Here is a 20,923-nt window from a genome sequence, read left to right on the forward strand (position 1 = left end):
GAAGAGTGGAGTGACATTTGCAAATTTCCAGTCTTCTGAAACCATGCCAAAATATAGTGATTCTTGAAGGATCATTACTAGTGTCTTCACAGTCTCTTCAACCACCTCTTTCGGAACCATGGGGTGTAGACCATCTAGTCCAGGTGACTTGACTACCTTGAGATCTTTCAGCTTCCAAAATACCTTCTCCCTAGTAATAGCAAACTGCACCCACTTCTGCCCTGGCACTCTCAAATTTCTGGCAGACTGCTAGTGTTTTCCACAGTGAACACTGATGCAAAATACTTATCAAGTTCGTTTGCCATTTCCTTGTCTCCTATTACTACCCCTCCAGCATTATTTCCAGCGGTCTGTTATCTACTCTTGCCTCTCTTTTACTCTTTATATACCTGAAAAAAAACTTTTGGCACCCTCTTTGATATGATTGGCTAGCTTACCTTCATATTTCATCTTTTCCCTCATTCCGGCTTTTCTAGTTGCCTTCTGTTGGCTCCCCAATCCTCTAACTTCCCACTAATTCTGTAATATGCCCCCTTTTTTGCTTTTTTGTTGGCTTTGACTTCCTTTGTCAACCATGGTCGTGTCATCCTGCCTTTAGAATATTAAAGTCATTAAGCCCAGTTATTCACAAACGGACAATAATTACATACACGAACCTACAGGAAGGGGAGTGTGTCTTTCTTGTAATGCCATGGGCTCATAGCTTTTTAAGCAGTTTCTTGTGTGCACCATGTCAAAGACCTTCTAAAAATCCAAGTCCACAACATCCACCGCAATGGGGAGCGTGCCAAAGAGATTCCCAAGGATGTTGCTTGGGATGGAGCATTTCAGCTATGCAGGAGAGGCAGATTTTCCCTGGCTAATGGAGGCATGTAAAATTTAGAATGGCATAGACAGGGGAGGCTGCAGGAGTCTTTCATCTTAGAGAGGATCAAACCTAAAGGATTTGTAGGGTCAGGAGAAAGAAGTTTAAGCTGGAATCTGAGGGTGCCCTTCTTCACCCAGAGCGTGGTGAGTACCTGCACTGCACTGTGGTGGAGCAGAGACACCAACAACGTTTAAGTGTCTGGATGAACACTTGAAGAGCCGAGGTGTAAGTGGCAATGGGTTAAGCGCTGGAAGGAGGAGTTAATTTGGACGTATTCTCTCTACTCAACATAAACATGATGGGGCTAATGGCCTGATTTCAATGGAGGGAACAGGAAGGAAAGTTCTCCCCTGAGCAGTGGGAGCAGATTTGAAGTGACTGGTATAAGCATTCAAGGGGAGAGGAGGAATGATGCCCCCCGCCTCAAAAGCACTATGGCTCCCAGTTTCAAAAGGGCCAGGGCTACAGAAAAACAATGAAGTTGTGCGCCGGCAGAAGCCACGACCTGCAACAATGCGGACCCCTGCTCGGAACGCTCCTTCCTGACTGACGAAGGAACGAGGAGCCAAAGGGCCTCCCTCTGCATCTCCCACGACAGAGCCATCCTCGTGTCTTGACCTGGCCCGCCTTACTGGCGGGTGGAGAATGGGTTTTGGGAGCTGTCAGGTAACACTGCAGCACAAGCCCCACAATGTAACTCAACACCACGCATGTTTAATTTGGATAATGCAAATGGAGAGGAAAAGCTTTGCACAATGGCCATTTGCATTGAAAGCACTCTCCAGCCAGAGCTCCCCCACCCTCCACATCAAATCCCAGGCAGACAGAATGCTCAGGATGGAAATCCCGTCACCACTACAGGCCATCCTGGACAAACAGACCCAAAATCCTGATTACCACCAGGTAAAAAGCAGAATTTAGTCATAAATCATGAACTTACAAGGACTCAAACTTCAGCCATTTACACAAATAGGCCAATAAAACCTATATTTTTTGTCGTGCCTGGATAACTATTAAAAAACATGGGTAACTAGAAACAAAACAAGTAAGAATTAGAACCTGGCATTATAGCAATTTAATATTTACATGGTTATGAGCTTGGCAATTGCTGGTGAAGCGGTTACATGCTCCAATTCAGTAATAAAACTCCTCACCTTTCACTCTCATCTGCAGCCTTCTCAGCTTCCTCCAGTTTCTGCAAAGCTGTAGCCAGACGTTCCTGGGCCCTGTCCAGCTCCTCCTCAACCAGCTGGATGCGTCTGTTCAGAGAGGCGACATCGGCTTCAGCCTAGGGTGGTGGGTGGGGAAACAAGAGAGTCAAAGCCCAGGACAAATGCGAGGCAGCTCATACCAAGACCACGTGCTTGGAAGAGCAATCGGACCATAGACACAATGTCCACTACTGACTGGCATGTCATTCGTTCTCTTGCCATCTTGGAATAAATACTGCGACTGTCTACGTAAGGAGGTAGGATGAGGGAACCGAGTAACCCTGCGTTTTGAGGGGGAAAAATGTTCACTTTGATTCTGCCCCACTTGCCATCAAATTCATCTGTCTTTGGAGGTGATATTGTTTTTTTTTAAAACTTGCTTTATCAAGAAAGACCACTAGGAAGTGAATTACTATCTGTGAAGTTTTAGATCGAAGGACTGAATTAACTTTACAACTTTTCACTTCTAGTTACAAACACCAAGTTTGCCCTGACAAGGAGACACAAGCTGATACTGAAATCTGCAGCAACTACAACCCACTGGGAACAGCATCTGTGGAGTGAAAGAAATAATCAACTTTTGGAGTGAAACCCTAATTTCAACCTGAAATCCTACTTTGCTCTTGTAGGATTTCACACCATAAAATCACACCTTCCTCCTGCATTGATTCTGCAGTTTTCGCAGACAGTATGATCCATAGCAAAAGAAAAAGTCTATGTCTGTAAAGAATATTTTGAATCATTGACTTACAAAGCTCTTACATTATTTAGGATTCACAAATAGGACATATTTTATTCTTTGATCCCTACTGCTGTCTATAGAATATAGAACAGTAAAGTACAGGCCTTTCAGCCCACAATATTGTGCTAACCCTTCCACCTACTCTTAAGATTGATTTGACCCTTCCTTCCCAACAAACCTTCCTGCCCTTCCTTCCTTCCTCTGCCTCTTTTCATTTTTCTGCATCTCACATGTAGCCTTCTATTCCTTCCTTCTGTTGGATACTCGGCCAACTTCCCCTCAATGCACCAATGAAATTAATCTCCACCGCTCCCTGTCGGTGAGAGGTCCACATTCTCAGCACCCTCAGGATGCTCAGTTCCTGCAGGAGAATGTCCCCCACTCCCATTTTCAGCCCCTAGGTTGTCCCCTTAACCATAGCATTACAACTGATTCCATCAAACTGCGTAACTGATCATAACCATTTCCATTAAGGTCACAGAGGGTAAGTTTCTGGGCAACAATCTGGTCAAGCACTTCTGCCTCCAACAGCTCAATACCAACAAACAGCGAGGCAAGCCAGCTAGGGTAGTTATAGTGGGGGGAAAATTCTCAGAGTCAGAACTAATCTGCACTTGGAAAGGCACGGATTAATCAAAAACAACCAGTTTAACAAATTTAATTGAATTACAAAGAGATGACTAAGGGTGTTGTTGAGGGCAATGCAGTTGAGGTAATCTATGTGGAGTTCAATAAAGGCCCTCACATAGGAGACTGGTTGAAAACGTCAGAGCCCATGAAATCCAGGGGCAAGTTGCCCAAATATACTCAAAGCTGGTTTAGTGATAGAAGACAGAGGGCGATGGTCAGGAACAAGAGAGAATCTGCAGATGCTGGAAATCCAAGCAACACACACACACACACACAAAATGCTGGAGGGACTCAGCAGACCAGGCAGCGTCTATGGGGGAGAAAAAAGTACAGTTGATGTTTTGGGCAAAGACTCATTGTTTGGAATGACGGTCAGGAATGACTTTTTGCAATTGGAAGCCTGTGACCAGCGGTTTATCTCAACAGCCAACGCCGGGCGGGACCCTAGCTATTTGTTATACACATTAACAATTTGGACGTGAATGTAGAAGACAAGATTTGTAACTTCCCAAGTGACAAAAACAAGCAGAGTTACTGACAAAGAGGAAAATAATCAGCAACAGAGGAATTTGGTACACTTATCCAAGGGCCCCTGAAGGCAGAAGCACTGGTGGTTAAAAAGGCACACGGTAAACGCACATCAAAAAAATGAAACTTCCGCAGCCTGAAATGGAAACAGAAAGTGCTGGAAATATTCATCAGTTCAAACAGTACCTGTGAAAAAAGTGGAAGAATTAGATCTCTTGAGCTTAGGATACTTGTTTCAATTGGCATGGGACAGAACACAAGACCAGTGAGGTTACAGTACAATTATATTAAATATTAGTTAGATTACAGCTGGAGTACTGCACTCAGTCTGGTCACAACAAAACAGGATGGGTGCAGTTGTTCTAGAGAGGGCACCGAGGACACTCGCTGGGATGTTGTCTGGAGCAGAGAGTGGTTGGTTTTCTCTGGGGCAAAAGAGGCTACTGGAAGACCTGATTACGATACAGAAAAATAATGAGAGGCTCAGATAGTGAAAAGCAATTCTCCTTAGTAGAGGTATCCATAAACCAGAGGGAATGAGATTAAGGTACAGGGTTGGGAATTTGAGAGGGGGAGGAAGAACAATTCTCAGAACAATTATGCATTAGGTATTTAGATGAGCACCTGAAATACACAGAGGGCCAAAGGTTGAGTGCTCAAGAAATAGGATTATCATGCATTGGTATGTGATGGCATCCATGAATAAAGTGAGCCGAAGAGGCGTTTCTGTGTCCATGTTTCAACCTTTCTTTGTGAAGTGCTCTTCATGATACCCTCTTTCCCAGTTTTTAAGCCTTTAGAAAGCCACAAACATATTTTTTTAAACAAAATGGTGTTTACAACTTGCTTCAATGAATTGTATGCCCTTTCCCCTGACATTACGACGAGATAAAGGAGCACTGGCAGAAAGCCTTCCTTCAATACAACTGATAAAATCATTTTAATCTGGCAAGCTACAGGCTTCTATTTTAAAAAGGGGCTATAAAGATTAATAATTGCACGATACAGATCAAGTGCATCAAGATCAAAAGACCATCATCCTCAGCGCGACGGGAAGGCATTTCACAACAGCGAGTAGTCATGGCGAAGGAGGCAGCATATGGGGACTTGCCTTCATCAGCTGGGCCATAGAATACAAGAGCGTGGACATCATGGCTCAACGTTACTTCTTTGGTTTGGCTGCAAGGAGGACATGAGGCACAAGTCCATCACAGTCATGGCTCTCCCCACCATTCAGCACATTTACAAAGAGCACTGCCGTGAGAAAGCTGCATCCATCATCAAGGATGCCCGCCATCTAGCCACGCTCTCTTCTTGCCACCGCCATTGCACAGGAAGCACTGGAGCTTCGGTCCCCACTCCACCAGGTTCAGGAACAGTTATTACGCTTCAACCATCAGCCATGGATAACTTCACTGATCTCAAGTTTCAAAGACTCACTTTCAAAGACTCTACAACTCATGTTCTCAGTATATATGTTTTTATTTCTACAGTTTGTCTTCTGCTGGTTACTTATCATTTTTTAATTTATGAATAGTTTTTAATAAATTCTATTGCATTTCTTTATTTTCCTGTAAATGTCCACAAGAAAATGTATCTCCAGATAATACAGTGGATTCCAGTTAATTGGGCCATTAATTAATTGGGACAGCCACTTATTTGGGACAATTCTTAATGAACAAAAACTAATCGAGAAAATGCCCTTTGTTTATTTGGGACACCATGCTGCTTAATCGGGACAGAAGACTGCTGCTGAACAGTTTCTAACTAGCATCAGTCACATGCATTTGTGTGGCCCCTAGACACTACACTGTGCTTTAGCAAACAGTTTTTAAATAGCATCAGTCGAATGTGTTCGTGTTTGAAAAGCAGTGATTTTTGTCTTTGATAGTTGGCGAGAAATAACCATTAAAACAATTGAGAACTGTTTTGCTCATTGTGGTTTCAAGCATTCAGATGCCAGAATTTCAGTACTTCAGCAAGTTAGAAACTGTGAAGAATTTGAAGGTATTGGCAATCATCTCGAACGTTACAATGAGAATGAAGATGTGGAGGATGCAATTGTTGAAAGCATTGAATGAAGGCAGTCCATTATCTACACTCGGTGTCTGGGCTGATTTCATTCACTAAGTCAGTCAAAAGAACACGACACAGTACAATGGACAAAGTCCTTTGTCGATAAATACAAGAAACCGAATACACAGTTTTATAGTACAATAGTATTGGTACTGCTCTAACTTGATCTGTATTTCATTTAAATACATAATTTTGTTACCCAGTTAAACAGTAGTTTGTCTTTTTTGTATCTCTTTAACTATTTCAGCTAATTTTGGCTTACTTGTGCCAAAATGTACAGGTACTGAAGTGTCCCAATTAACCAGAATCCATAGTATATGGTAACATACATGTCCTTTAATAATAAATGTACTTCAGCTTTGAATAAATTGCAAGGAAATCAGTGGGGAAAATGGGATTGACGTGGTTGTCTGAGTCAGGAACACCGAGCGACCTTCCCCAGTGAGATTACAAAATATGAATGAAACAAACACCAGCCTAAATATCCACCTGGTAAACAATTTGCTACTCTACATGATCGCACAATGTAGTTATCATGCAAACATACAGCAATAAGAAAAAAAAACAACTTCGCCTTTTGATTCTCTTTGAAAAAAAGTGTAAAAGGTTCACGAATGATTGAACTTAGCAAGTGTAGGCCCCATGGCCCTTCTACAGGACCCTCGCAAATCCCATGCCTCGGGTCTCCCTGTCCACCTGATCCCGAGAGTGTGCAAAACCTCCTTCAGCTTGGAACGTTCATGCCACTGAACAGTCACAGGCTCACACAGAACACCTCGTTTTAGACTCCGCGACTGAAGAAACAGCTTCAGCATTCATACCATAAACCCCCTGATAAATGTCGGACATGTCACAAAAGCAAGAAAGCAGGAGGAGGAGCAGACCACCAAGTCTGCCCCGCCAATGCGATCATGGATAATTTATGCTGGCCTCTCCTCCTTTGTGGCAGTTCCCACAGGCCTCAATTCCTTGGTCTCAGTGAGATCATCCCCAATAATATGAACCAATCTTGCCTTCTTAAAGAACAACTTCCCTATCTCAGAAACCCTTCCCTGGGCACAAACCAAAGAAGCACAAAGGAATCAGTGCAATCTTTCCACCTCTGCCTCGCGTTTTCAATGGAGGCAAGTGTTTCCCTACATAAAACACAAACTCCTCACCTGTCAGCAGAGAGGAACAGACAAGCACAGATTGTCAAGTATCTTGGCAGACAGCTTGCATTAAGCACAGGCCCTGTTTATATTCCACTCTCAGCAGTAAAATTCGTCTGATTTTCCAAAGAAGGGCATTGCACTCACATGTGATGTCAAGATAAGCCCTTGTTGGACTGATTAGCAATCCTTAAGAAAAACAGTGCAGGAGCGAAATTATTTAAAGGTTCTTTGTACCGCCCCCTCAGACTTGCTTCAAGTAAGGAGAGCAAATTAAATTAAACCGGTCATCTCTGAACGCCATACTGCACAACACATCAAAGATGTCTTGGGGCCCATTCGTCAGAAGTGAACTACAGTTTCATCTCCAAAATAATTCCCGGGCCAGGCTCCAGATTAAAAGCATAAATATGCGCTAAAATACACAAAATAGGGGTTTAACCTCTGAATGAACCCAATGCAGTAATTAAACTGCACGCCACCGTGATCAAATTAAACGGAGCTTCCGGACTCTCAAGTACAAGGCAGGCTTACAAAAATTAGAGAAAACGGCAAAGGTAAACATATAGTTAAGAGAGACAAATGTCAATCCAGAAGTGGGACTCAGTTTAAAATAGGTGGAAAGGCTGCGTCGCCAGCTTCCATTTACAGCCCAGGGTAGGGAGGCTCTGACAACCAAAGGACCCCGATTCAATCTTCAATGGTTTCACCTCCTCAGGCGATGAGACCAGGTGAATCAGGACACCCGCCTCACCTCCCTCTCCCTTCCCTTAACTCTTTTCACCCTCCCCCCCTTCCTCCTCTTCCTCCCTCCGCCCACCCCTTCCCTACTCAGGGTGACCGGCCCTCACTTGCTCTCGGCACTGCCGCTCCATCTGCACCTCCCTCTGCAGCCTCGCTGCCTTCTCCTCCGCCACATCTGCCTGGTCTTGCAGGCTCCTGATCTTCCTCCTGACGGCATCCACCGACATCGCGCTGGCCATCATCGTTCCGCCCCCGCCCCTGCACCTTACACCATAGCCAGGCGCAGCCCTCGCAGCAGGTTCACGGACCGGCCTCTCCACTCCCTGATTCAAACGCACTTAGGACCGGAAGTAACCCAGCGTTTAACCCGCTCCCGCCCGCCGAGGGAATGCGGTGGGGCGGAGAAGGGAGGACGGGCAAGAAATTCTAAAATAAAGCGGGGGTCTGCATCGTGAAAGGCAACGATTCCAGGTGCAGACCTCCGGTACTCAGCCGCCGCGCTTTGAAATTAAAAATCTGTGTTAGCCTTCCGCAGCACCCTCCCCACCGGTTCGCGCCCCTATTGTTCAAGTTCCGGGGAAAATCTGAGGGAGCCCCGGACACCTTTGTTCCCCTTCCCCACTGCCCGGGTGTTTTCCAGCCGTCTCAGGCTTTCAACCTGCCGGATTTTCACAATCCAGCCCCGACCGTGAATGTCGCGTCGGACACTGCGGTGTGAATGGATTGTCGACATCACCCTGGCACCGAGTCAAGGGAGATAGCGTCGGATGTTATACTTGCAAAGCAAAAGTGATACACTTTGATAATAAGCTTACAGGTGACTGGGTGAGGAGCCTTGGAAAGGTGTTTTAAACACAAAGCAGCACACTGCCCCGGTGCCGAACCATCCGATTTTGTGTGAGGCAGTGGCGGATTATCAGAGGTTTTCTGTGGTTTTATTTTGCAAGTCATATCGTAGGAAGTACTGCACTCTAAGCAAACTCAGACAAATAATGAAGTGGCACAAAAATCACCAAGGGAAAAAAAAATCTGATTTCTAGTGAGTTTGGCCCTATTTCCATGTGAATAATTCCACAAATTCACAGTTTTGACAAATGCAGCTTCACACCGATATACAGTACAAGACACCGGATTATTAGGCTTCAAATGGGTGAGAGACTGATTCTGAGCAGTCTCAGACCACATCAACAACTGGTAAAATTGGCGGGAGTAATGACTGGTGGAATGTGATTTAATGCACTTTGGCAGGGCAAATATAAGCAGAACATATGCAATGAATGACAGGAGTACAGAAGGGTAGAGGGATCTTGTGTACAAGCCCTAGGATTCCTTCAAAGTGTGAGTTCAGGTGGACATGGGAGGAGGTACAGAAGCCTGAAAACCCGCAATCAGCTTTCCACCCACCGTCAGATTTCTGAACAACCCATGAAAGTGACCTCATTCTTCTTTTGCACTTTCTATTTTTGCCATTTACAGCGAAGTTTATGTTGCGTCTGCTGGAAAACAACAATCTTGCTGCCATAGGTCAGTGATAATAAACCTGATTCTGATAGCCAATCATGATCAGGGACATCTGCCTTCACTAGCCAATAAAAGCGTAGGGTGATTAAACCAGAGGCTCCGATCACAGCTCCAGCTTTCATTTCACATGGGGAAAAAAACTTTTTTCCACATAAATTTTAAGACAGCAAATTTCATTCAGTTCCCCAAATGGCTGTAACTCAGCTACTGCTCACGTAGGAGATGGGTTGCTCGTGTTATCATTGTACAGATCATTGCTCAGAATATTCTGCACAGTTCTGGTCATTGCACCCTTGGAAGGATGTGTATTAGCAGGAAAAAATGTATAGAAACAATACTGAGACTGGATGGGTTGAGTTACAAGGAGAGGCTGGATAGGCTGAGACTGCTTTCCTCAGAGGGACAACATTATAAAGGTTTATAAAATTATGAGAGGTGTAGATGGATTACAAAATCAGGATATTTCTCAAAGTAGAGGAGTCTAAAACTAGAGGGCACTGATTGAAAAATAGTGGGGAATGAGTTAGAGGTCATAAAACATAAGAGCCCACATCATTCCTGGGCACAGATAGACTGGCAGGAGGGAAAGAGTGGGAATAAAGGCAGCCTGTTTTGGTTGGCTGCCGGTGACTAGCGATGTTCCACTGTGTTGGGACTGATTCTTTTCATCTTATATGTCAGTGATTTGGATGCTGAAATTGATGGCTTGGTGGCCGAGTTTGCAGATGATACGAAGAGAAGTTGAAAGGCAGGTACTGTTTAGGAAGCAGGGAGTTTGCAGAAGGACTCAGACAAGGAAGAATGGGCAAATATAGTGTAGGGAAGTGTAAAGGGAGCCCTTGTGCGGGATTCCCGAAAGGTTCATTTGCAGGTTGAGTGGGTGGTGAGGAAGACAAATGAATGTTAGCATTCATTTTGGGAGGACTGGAATACAAGAGCAAAGATGTGATGTTGAAGTTTTATAGTGTATTGGTCAGCCACACCTGGAGTATTGTGAGCAGTTTGGAATTCATTGCCACAGACAACTGTGGATGCCAAGTCATTGAATATATTTAAAGTGGAGGTTGATAGTTCCTTCGTTAGTCAAAGTGTCAAGGTTACGGGGAAAAGGCAGGAGAACGGGGTTGAGAAGAATAATAGAGTGGCAGGGAAGACTCGATGGGCTGAATGGCCTAATTATGCTCCTATGTCTTATGGCCATATGGGTACCTAAGGGTATATTTTTCACACAGAGAATGGAGGGTATTTGGAATGAGCTGCCAGAGGAAGTCGTAGAAGTGGGTACAATTACAGTCTTTAAGAGACACGTGGATGGGTACACAGACAGAAAGTTATGGGCCAAATGCAACCAGATTGGTTTAGTATAAATAGGCATCTTGGTCATCAGGGACAAACTGGGCTGAAGGGTCTGATTTTGTGCTCTATAAGTCTATGACTCTGTGAATAAAAATATGTGGAGTTATAACTACCGGTATTCACAAAAATAGTGTACATGAGGTGTAGCCCTTAAACAATATTATAATCACACAACTGTACAGCTTGCCACCCAGTAATTAACACCTACATTTCCTACAATAGTTAGTACAATTCAGTTGGCTTTGAGCTGGTTAGAAGTTACAACGGAAAAAGTTCACAGCACAAGTTCAGCCCACGGTTTAGGGAACTGACTACTGAAAACCCACAGCAGGGAATAATGTTTCTTAACAATTTGCATTTTGACAATGAAGCTGGAGTCACGGAGAGAGAGAAAGAGATCGAGAAACAGAAATAGGCCCTTCAATCCACCAATCCTGCACTAACCTTCAAGCACACAAACCCATTTTTTCTCACACTTTTATTAACTCTCTCAAGCCCCCACTGACCCACACATGAGGTGCAACTTGCAGATGATAAGCAACCTAAAAATCTACCAATCCCTGTGACATGGGAAGAAACTAGAGCACCAAGTTCCTACATTAAAAAAAGTTAAATTAATTCAGTACTGGACAGGACTCTGCACTGGTTTAGGGAGGTTGTGAGAATTTTACATTGAACGCATTGCACAGTTGGTTTGGTATTCCCAAACTAATGAAAAGGAGAGGCTGGCGTGCTGAAATTGATTCAAGTCCCCACAAGTTACCCCTTTTCAGAAAGGACCCTTTCTGAAAATGTTCTGCTGGAAAATGATAAACAAAATGCTGGATTACAGAGTTAGTTTCAGGTAAAGTATTACATTTTGGTAGGAAGAATGAGAAGCAGTCATGTGAAGAAGAGGGCACAATTTAAAATGGGTACAAGGACATTTGCACAATTCATTGAAATGCCTGGTTGAGAGAGCAGTTATACTAAACAGAGGTCGCAGGGCATTTGCAGCACACAGAGAGCAAGTATCACTGTGAGAAAGTCATGGTGAACTTTTATAAAATACTGGCTCAGCTGCAGCTAAGGAGTTGTATCTAGTTGTGGGTGCCATACTTAAGAAAAGATGCAAATGTTGTAGAACGAGTCCATAAAGAAATTCATATAGCAGAAAGCAGGCCTTCTGGCCCACAGAGTCCATGCTCGCCTAATCTATGCGCATTCTACTTTATTCCCCCAGATTCTACCACTCAGCCACCAAACTGCACATCTCCGAGAGGACAGAGGAAACCGATTCACCCAGGAGAGACTGGTACTGTCACGGGGAAAATTCACAAACCTCCCACAGACAGCACCCGATGCATTTGGCTCACTGGAGCTGCGAGTCAGTGGCTCTATTAGCTGCACCACGTTAGAAAGGAATGCATCCAGTTATGTAAACAATAAAAATTTTAAGAAGAGAGATGCTGGTGCTAAAAATCTGCTATATAAACAGGAGTATTGGAAATATCGAGCAGATCAGAGAGTATCCGTGGAATGTGAACTTTGAGAGCCAGCACTATTCATCAAACCTTCTCTACAAAGAATCTGGACATGAAGAGTCCAACATGTAACTCAGCAGGCTGTGACCTGATACAAAACAATCTGCTGGAGGAACACAGTGGGTTAACCAGCATCTATGGCGGGAAAGGAATTGTTGACATTTTGGGAGGAGTGCTAACAATTATCTCTCCCATCAACACCACACCATAGATGCTGCTTGACCTGTTGAGTTTCTCCAGCATCTGTCCGGATGTGGGGAGGAGGGAATCTCCAGATTCCAGCATCTGCCGTCTCCAGTGCCTCAGCATATGGGTAGACTGGTGAAATTGAGGTTGTATTCCTTGGAAAGGATCAAGTTGTGATAGTATCATTGAAGGGTAAGAACAGAGTAGATAGTGAGAAACTGGGTCACAAAGGCAGAAGGGAGGAGAAACAAGGGATTTAGAATGAAGCTGATTGTGACCAAAGAACAAAACAGCACTGGATCAGGCCCTTTAGTACACTGTGTTGTGCTGAACTTATTAACCTAGTAATTAACCACCTAACTAATCTCTTCTCCATACATAATGTGCATATCTTTCCTTTCTCTGCAAATCCATGTGTCTATCTAAGAGCCCTTAAAATGCCCTCAACATAGTTGCCTCCACTATCATCTCGGGCAATCCAGGCACCCACTGCTCTGTGCAGAAACTTGCACTGAATATCTCCTTTGAACTTACCCCCCTCACCTTAAATGCATGTCCTCATGGCTTAAAAAGGGTTACACATTTCAATCCTGACAAAGACATACCAGATGTCCAGTCCATCCATGCCTCTCATGAGGTCTCCTTCAGCCTCCTCTGCTCCAGACAAAACAACCCAAGTTTCTCCACCCGCTCTTAAGAGTACACACCCTGTAATCCAGACAGCATCTTGGTAACTACCCCCTCAAACTCTCTTTTGCACCCTCTCCAAAGCCTCGACCTGTGAGGGGGCACCCAGAACTGAATGCAATACTCCATGTTAAAGAAACCCTTTTTTTTTTCTGACAAAGCAAGTGATTAAGAGTCTGGAATGTACACGCGAGGTCAGTAATGGAACCAGATTAAATCACCGAGTTCAAAATAGAGCCGGAAAGAAGTTGCAGAGTTTTTTTGGAGAGGGCGAACAGAAGGGCAAGCTGGGCTGCTCTTAGGTAGAACCAAAATAAACTTGAAGAACCAAACGGCCTCATTCTGCGCAGAAACCATCCTGTTCTCTGTCTTACGGGTACATAGGAACCCCACTTCCCAGATCTTGGTTTATAGGTCTGAAGGAAAGGTGCTGGGGCATTGTGCTTCCATAACCCTATCAGGTAGTGAGTTGCAGATAGCAACACACTTTGGCTGAAGGACACGTTTTCCCATCTCTCAAATCCACCAGTTAGGTAACGGCCACCATCCTGCGCTCTCTGATACTGACCGTCTCACCAGGGGCACATGCTTGGTCCTCTTCATGCTCTAGGGCTCTCCCACAATTTTCTACCCCTTCTTTGTCCTGAAGGCCACCCAGCCAGAGCAAGGTCTACTTTATAACTGTTAAACTCTGCCCTTCACAACAAGATTTTCTCTCTGGTGCCAATCTGTGTAGTAACTACAACTGTGCAAAGTATGAACATGTTTTTGGTTTTGTAGTTTGACCACACTGTCCTTATGCCTTAGCCAATGAAAAACAAGTCTAAGTACTTCTTAAGGAATTTATCCACATGTGAATGGGTATCTGATTGAGATTTTTAAGGGAGAAGATTAAAAACAAGGTGTCAAATCTTTCTGAAAAGAGTTTCAGGAGGCTTACTGCTATCTCTCAGGCCCAGGAAACAGGTTATGATTTATGTCCAGATCCTTAGTGGTTACATTTTGATTTGTGCTATTTCTCAGGGGTCATACTGAACTCTCTGTGCCAAAGCTGGGGCAAGGGGTCAGTATAACTGTAGGGGGCCCTTGGGTTCACAATCTGACCTCTGTCCAGGGGCCCCCAGGAGTCAGACTGTGGTCTCTGTCCAGGTGCCCAGGGGTCAGACAATGGCCTCTCTCCAAGGAGTGAGGATTCAACTATTAAAAAGGGATTTTGAACTATCCTGAGGCTGTCTCCGCCGCATCTCCATGCTGTCAGGTCACCACCACTAAGCATTGTGGAGAGTACACCCAGGACTGGACTGCCGCCAACGCTGATTTGCCTGTCCCAAGTCAGGAAGGGGTTAGGGGGATTTGGCCGCAGCCTGCCTGGGATTAGAAGGATCAGTCTGTATTTTCATGGCTGACTGACTTCCAACATGGTCCTGGCACACGGTCTAATACCGGCTGTGCGGGAGGAGGGCGTGCAATGGTCAAAGAAGTGAGAAGGTGACTCTGTCCCCCGCCACTCCCCAGGACACACGGGGCCTTCGAGACTGCTGGCCAGAGACAGCAAAGGGAGTTCGCCGAAATATAAACTGTCCCGGCGCATAAACTGTACGACTCTCATCTGTTGACATTTTCCAGTGTTATCTGCTCGGGCTGTGATCGCGTCTGAGAGAGTCCCTGAACTAGTTAGGAATTTTCTCTGAAAATATTCGAACCTAAACGTTGCCCAGGGGACTCTGTGTCTGAGGAACTACCAGCTCGGGATCCTGGGTTGGACTTTCCACACAGCTCCGAAGTGTTTAGCATGGTGTAAATGCCTTCCAAATGAGAGGAGGATTTACACTTGCTGAAGCCTGAGGTCCCTGATCACTACGTCCTGTCCGCCTCTCTACTCCTTCACACGCTCCCGAATGCCACGGCTACAAGTGGTATTCGGAATAGTCCGCATACTTTTCCTTTTAAGGAGTGTGCTGCACCAACGTGATCTGCACTCATGTTACAGGCCGGTGTCCGTGCTGGGCGGGAGAACGGGTCGTTGACCGCCATCAGGCAGACCCCTCCCCTCCTATTTCCATACCTGAGGCCTGACACTGAGTGACGGGGGTGGGGTGGGGTGGGGTGGGGGGGGGGGATCAAACACGTCAATCAACTTGACATGACAACGAGAGAGGTGCTCACCTTGGCTGGCCCAAACCCGGATGACACAAATAGCTCAACGCCATATAAAGCGCTGCGCTATATTTACACCCCTGCCCGCTCCATGCTTACTGAGCTCTGGGGGTGGGGGGGGGGGATTATTTTTAGGCTCTGCTGCATGGTGAGAGGCAAAAGGAGTACTATAGCACCTGCTGTGATTTTAGAGGCTGCTCATGCACAGGATGGCGAGTGGACCCGCGGAGAGAGAGAGGGTGACCGTGCGCTCTGCATACTCACATCGGTGGCTTTCTTCTCAGCCAGCTCCAGCTTCTCCTGAGCATCTTTCAGAGCTTCCGAGTACTTGTCGAGCTCGTCCTCAGTCTGCTTCAGCTTCTTCTGCAGCGACACCAGCTCATCCTCCAGCTTCAGAGCGCGTCACGCGGGCAGAGAGTAGTGCAGAGACAGAGACAGGCAGTGTGGCCAGCCGTGTGCGCGACAGGCAGTGAGATACATAGAGAGAGAGAAGGAGAGAGGAGAGAGAAGCAGACACACGTTAGGAAGCGTCCGACCGCTCAAATACCTTCGCGGCGTTCTCCTCCGCCGCCTGCTGCCGCTCCTCCGCCTTGTTGAATTCTTCCAAAAACTTATCCCGCTCATCCTCCACCGTTCGCAACTGCTTCTCGAGTTGGATGGACTCCTCCTCAAACTATGCACAATTGATGCAGAGGTTAAACACACATCGTCACGGTTAACTTTACACCCAGACCCCGCCGCCCTCGGGATTTACAGCCGATTTAACCCCCTGCTCTCACGCCACTGATAATTTAAACATGTTACTGGACGGCAGCCTTGTAAAACGACGACAAGACTGCTTTAACCTGACCAAACACGCGACTATCGATCTTAAACCCAGCATTACGCTTCTTTAGAATCCCACGAATGAAGTTTGCCCGCCTAACGGGAATGTTAACTGTCTGCCCCCGCTCGGGAGTCGCGCTCCTTCCTCCTCCCCAACCTGCTTGCTTCTGTCCTCGGCTGCCTTCTTGTCTGCCTCTGCTTGCTCGGCGCGGTCCAAGGCATTCTCCTTGTCCAGCTTCAACATCTGCATCTTTTTCTTAATGGCCTCCATGACTGGTGTGTGTGGCGGGGCTTTGCTGAGGGAAGAGAGAACAGCGAGGGGACACTGGAAGACGGCGAGAAGGTGCAGAGAGGCTGAGAGGGGGGAGAGACAGACAGAGAGCCGATGCCGGTCTCAGAGCTCGGCAGAAGTGCACCAGATCTCTTCTGGCCTCAGAAATATCTCCTTCGTAGGGGGGTGGGGGGCTGATTGAATTCCTTAGGACATTTAATACTTTTTTGGAAGCAGTTGCAGCCTGCCCTACCCTATGGCAATCTCGCTCCTGCATCCGCCAGCTGATTTGTTGCCGGGAGCCCTGACCAAAACCATCACCGTATATGGGGAGCCGGCCATGGGCTCCCGCTCGCCGTCAGCACATTCCCTCCCCGCTTCAGCCTCCTGGGACAGGAACTGGGATAGCGATAGGACGTCTCCCCAGTCTGAGAGGGTTTAGGAATCCGCCATCGGAACGGGAACGGGGATGAAGACGGGGAGCCCCCCGGCAGGAGGGGAGACACCGGGGTAGGGTGGGGGCGTTTCCCCTCCGAGGGAGAGGAAGGGTTTTGCCAAAAGGAAGGTTTAAGAGTCACTCCACCGGACCGGACATTGGGATGATCATGGTGGGGGCGGGGTTCTCCTAGAAATACAGGGATCGATCGGGATAGGGATGGCAAAAGGGCTCGGTCTCTCTGCTGAATAAGTGATGCCATCCACTGTGCTACAAAAGTAGGAGAACGTGTCTTTGGGCGCTGAGATTGAAAAAGAATTGGTGTTCGGGAGAAAATGTCTTCTCAGGGAGGGTCTGTGGAGACTCAGTTCCTTGGGATATTCAGAGATCCATGGATCTTTGGTTATTATCTGAGACATGAAACTGAAATGTTAACCCTGTTTCTCTCTCCATGGCTGCTGCCTCATCAGTGGGTGTTAGGAATAGAAGTGGTCCACTCGGCCCCTCTAGCCTACTCTGATCTGAATGTAACACTAACTCCACATTTCAGCATCTCTGATTAACCTTTAATACCCCAACCCAGCTAATTGAGAATACCTGTCAGAATTTTCTGCATTTTGTTCACAATATGAAGACTCCACATATTCTTAGTTGGGAAACCTTACAAACATGTGCACCGTAACCCTTACGGACACAGTTCCCATTGTGGTTACCTTCAGAGTGTAGCAAAACCCCATCCTAACGTGATTATGATATGGAATATTGAACACCTAAGCAGAACGTCACAGCAGAAAGTTTAAGGATATCTGCATGATAGTACAGATACAAATTATATAAACGTTGAAGTGTAATTTACAGGCAATAGAGAATCACAGCGGGGGGGGGGGGAGAGATTGGCGCAGAAAGATCCATTATTGATGCTATTTTATGAGTATTCTCTGAGTGGCTGGTTTAGTTCAGAATCCTGTTTAAATAATAAAATAAAGTAATTCCATCACAGATGTTACAAGTTGTCTATGAGTCATAGCAAGGCTACAGTGGGGTTGCCCAGTCATGGTGTCATACAACATGGAAGTAGGCCCTTTGGCCTAGCTGGTTCATGCCAAACCAGATTCCCACTAGAGCTAGTCCTGTTTGCCCCTCTAAACCTCCCCCATCCACCTCCCTGTCATAGAACCACACAGAACATCAGACAGTACAGCACAGGAACAGGTCCTTCAGCCCACAATGTTGTGCTGAACCAGCCAAAAATTGAATCAAAGAAACCCCAAACATTAATCCTGCTACCTACACCATGTCCACATTCCTCCATCTTCCTCACATCCATGTGCCTATCCAAATGTCTCTTAAAGCCTCAGATGTATTTGCCTCTACCACCATGCCAGGCAGCGCATTCCAGGCATCCACCACTCTCTGTAAAAAAACTTGCCCCTCACAGCCCCACTGAACCTACCCCATCTCATCTTCAATGCATGCTCTCTGGTATTAGAAATTTCTACCCTGGGAAAAAAGATACTCACTCTCTGTTCTATCTATGCCTCTCATAATCTTATAAACCTCTATCAGGTCTCCCAGCAGCCTCTGCTGCTCCAGAGAAAACAACCCAGGTTTATCCTGCCTCTCGTGATAGCCCATGCCCTCTAAACCAGGCAGCGTCCTGGTAAACCTCTCGTGCACCCTCTCCAAAGCCTCAGCATCCTTCCTACAGGGGGGCGACCAGAACTGCATGCAACACTCCCGATGTGGCCAAACCAGGGTTCCAGAAAGTTGCAAGATAACCTCTTGGCAGTTGAACTCAGTGACTTGATTCATAAAATCAAGCATTCCATAAGCCTTCTTAACCACCCTATTGACCTGTGGAGCTACCTTCATGGAGCAACGGACTTGGATCCCAAGATCTCTCTGCTCAGCAACACTGTTAAGGACCTTGTCCTTTACAGTGTACTGTCTCCTTGCATTTACCCTTCCAAGGTGCAACACTTCACACTTCTCTGGGTTAAACTCCATCTGCCATTTCTCTGCCCATATCTGTAACTGATTTGTATCGCGCTGTATTCTTTGCCAGTCTTCTACACTATCCACACTCCATCAATCTTGGTGTCATCCGCAAACTCACTATCTCACCCATCTATATTTTCATCCAGGTCATTTATATACATCACAAACAGCAGAGGTCCCAGCACGGATCCCTGCGGAAATCCACTAACTACAGACCTCCAGCTTGAATAAATCCATTCGACCATAATCCCCTGTCTTCTAAGTGCAAGCTAATTCTGAATTCAAACTGCCAACTTGCTGTGCATCCCCTATTCCATGGATCCTAATTTTCTGGATTAGCCTCCCCCAAGGGACTTTGTCAAACACCTTACTGAAATCCATGTACACAACATCCACTGCCCTACCCTCATCAATCTCTCTTGTCAAAATATTGTTAGTAAGACAAGATTTTCCATTCACAAAGCCATGCTGGCTCTCCTTAATTAGGCCATGGATTTCCAATTGCTCATATATCCTATCCCTAAGGAATTTCTCCAGCAAATCCCTACAACTGATGGGAGACTCACTGGTCCAGGATTTTCCCTTGTCCCTTCTTAAATAGAGGTACAATATTAGCCACTTGCCAGTCCTCTGGGACCTCGCCTGGGCCTAGAGAGGTCACAAAGGTACTGGTCAAGGCCCCAGCAATCTCGTTTCTTTCCTCCTTCAATAAACTGGGGTAAATCCCATCATGACCTGCCTTAATACTCATTAGGAGATGCAATACCTCCTCCTCCTTGCCCTCTAAACGCCCTAATGTATTTATACACTCAGCACTGATCTCCTAGTCCTTCATATCCTTTTTCTTAGTAAATACTGAAGCAAAATACGCATTAATACCTCAATTACATTCTCTGCATCCAAGCAAGTGTTCTCCTCTTTATCCTTGAGTGGTCCTACCCTCTCTCTACTTATCCTCTTGCTCCCGACTTTCCTAATTCCATTCTTATTTTTTTTTTTCTGGCTTCTTTATAATACTTCATTTGATCCTAACTTCTGAAGCTTTACATCCTTTTCCTTTTTCTTGTTGAATAAATTCATCTCCTCTTTCAACATCCAAGGTTCTCTTATCTTTCCATCCCTGTCCTTCCTTCTAACAGGAACATACCTTTCCTGTACTCTGTGCAATTGATCTTTAAACACCCTCCACTTGTCTGATGTGGACTTGCCAGAGAAAAGGTGTTCCCAATTAATGCTTCTTAGTTCCCGCCTGATGCCCTCATAATTTGACCTATTTCAGTTTAAAACTCTCCCACAAGGACCATACCTATCCTCATCTATAGCTATCCTGAAAGTTAAGGAGTTGTGATCACTGATCCCTGACCGCTCACCCACTGAAAGGTCTGTCACCTGGCCAGGTTCATTACCCAACACCAGGTCCAGTAAATTAGCCTGTCATTTTATTGATTTAAGAAACCCTCCTGGACACACTTAACAAATTCTACCCCATCTAAACCCCTTACACTAAGAAGGTCCCAATTTATATTAAGGAAAATGAACTTCCCCATAACAATAACCCTGTTATTTTTACACATCTCCTCAATCAATTTACATATCAGTTCCTCAATGTCCCGGTGGCTATTTAGGGGTCTGCAGTCCAACCATCAGTGTGATAGCACCCTTCCTATTCCTGAGTTCTACTCAAATGGAGTTAGTGTCTGAATCCTCTATTATGTCTCCCCTGAGTGCCCTGTGATATTGTCCCTGATTAGTGGTGCAACTCCCTCCCCTACCCCCCAACCTCTGGCTTTTACTTATTTCTCTATCTTTTCAAAAACTTCGAAAACCTGGTACATTAATTATCCACTCCTATCACCCTCTCAATCAAGTCTCAGGAATGGCCACAACATCGTAATTCCATGTACTGATCCATGCTCTAAGTCCATCACCCTTACCTATATTACTCCCAGCATTAAAATAGAAAAAAACTATCAGACCTATCATACCTGCTATTTCGATTTTGTCTTTCAATAC

General features: G+C 45.6%; 1 protein-coding gene across 18 annotated transcripts in view; it reads right to left on the reverse strand.

The window, feature by feature from the left end:
- Window positions 1–16,677, reverse strand: part of tpm1 (tropomyosin 1 (alpha)) — a 44,867-nt gene extending 28,190 nt beyond the window's left edge. For 2 of the 18 annotated variants that reach the window (XM_073024816.1, XM_073024822.1), the window contains exons 1-3: window positions 16,363–16,662; window positions 15,645–15,770; window positions 2,023–2,156 (exon numbers count right to left, since the gene is read on the reverse strand). In XM_073024816.1, the coding sequence (XP_072880917.1) occupies window positions 2,023–2,156; window positions 15,645–15,770; window positions 16,363–16,476 (374 nt within the window). In that variant the 5' untranslated portion in view covers window positions 16,477–16,662. Of the gene's footprint in view, window positions 1–2,022; window positions 2,157–8,057; window positions 8,289–15,644; window positions 15,771–15,927; window positions 16,054–16,362 lie in introns of those variants that run through there. The other 16 variants (XM_073024824.1, XM_073024828.1, XM_073024830.1 and 13 more) reach the window with 15 other exon arrangements.
- Between the last annotated feature and the right edge of the window lie 4,246 nt (window positions 16,678–20,923).

The sequence above is a fragment of the Hemitrygon akajei genome, chromosome 21 (genome assembly GCF_048418815.1).
Source record: "Hemitrygon akajei chromosome 21, sHemAka1.3, whole genome shotgun sequence".
Lineage (NCBI taxonomy): Eukaryota > Metazoa > Chordata > Chondrichthyes > Myliobatiformes > Dasyatidae > Hemitrygon > Hemitrygon akajei.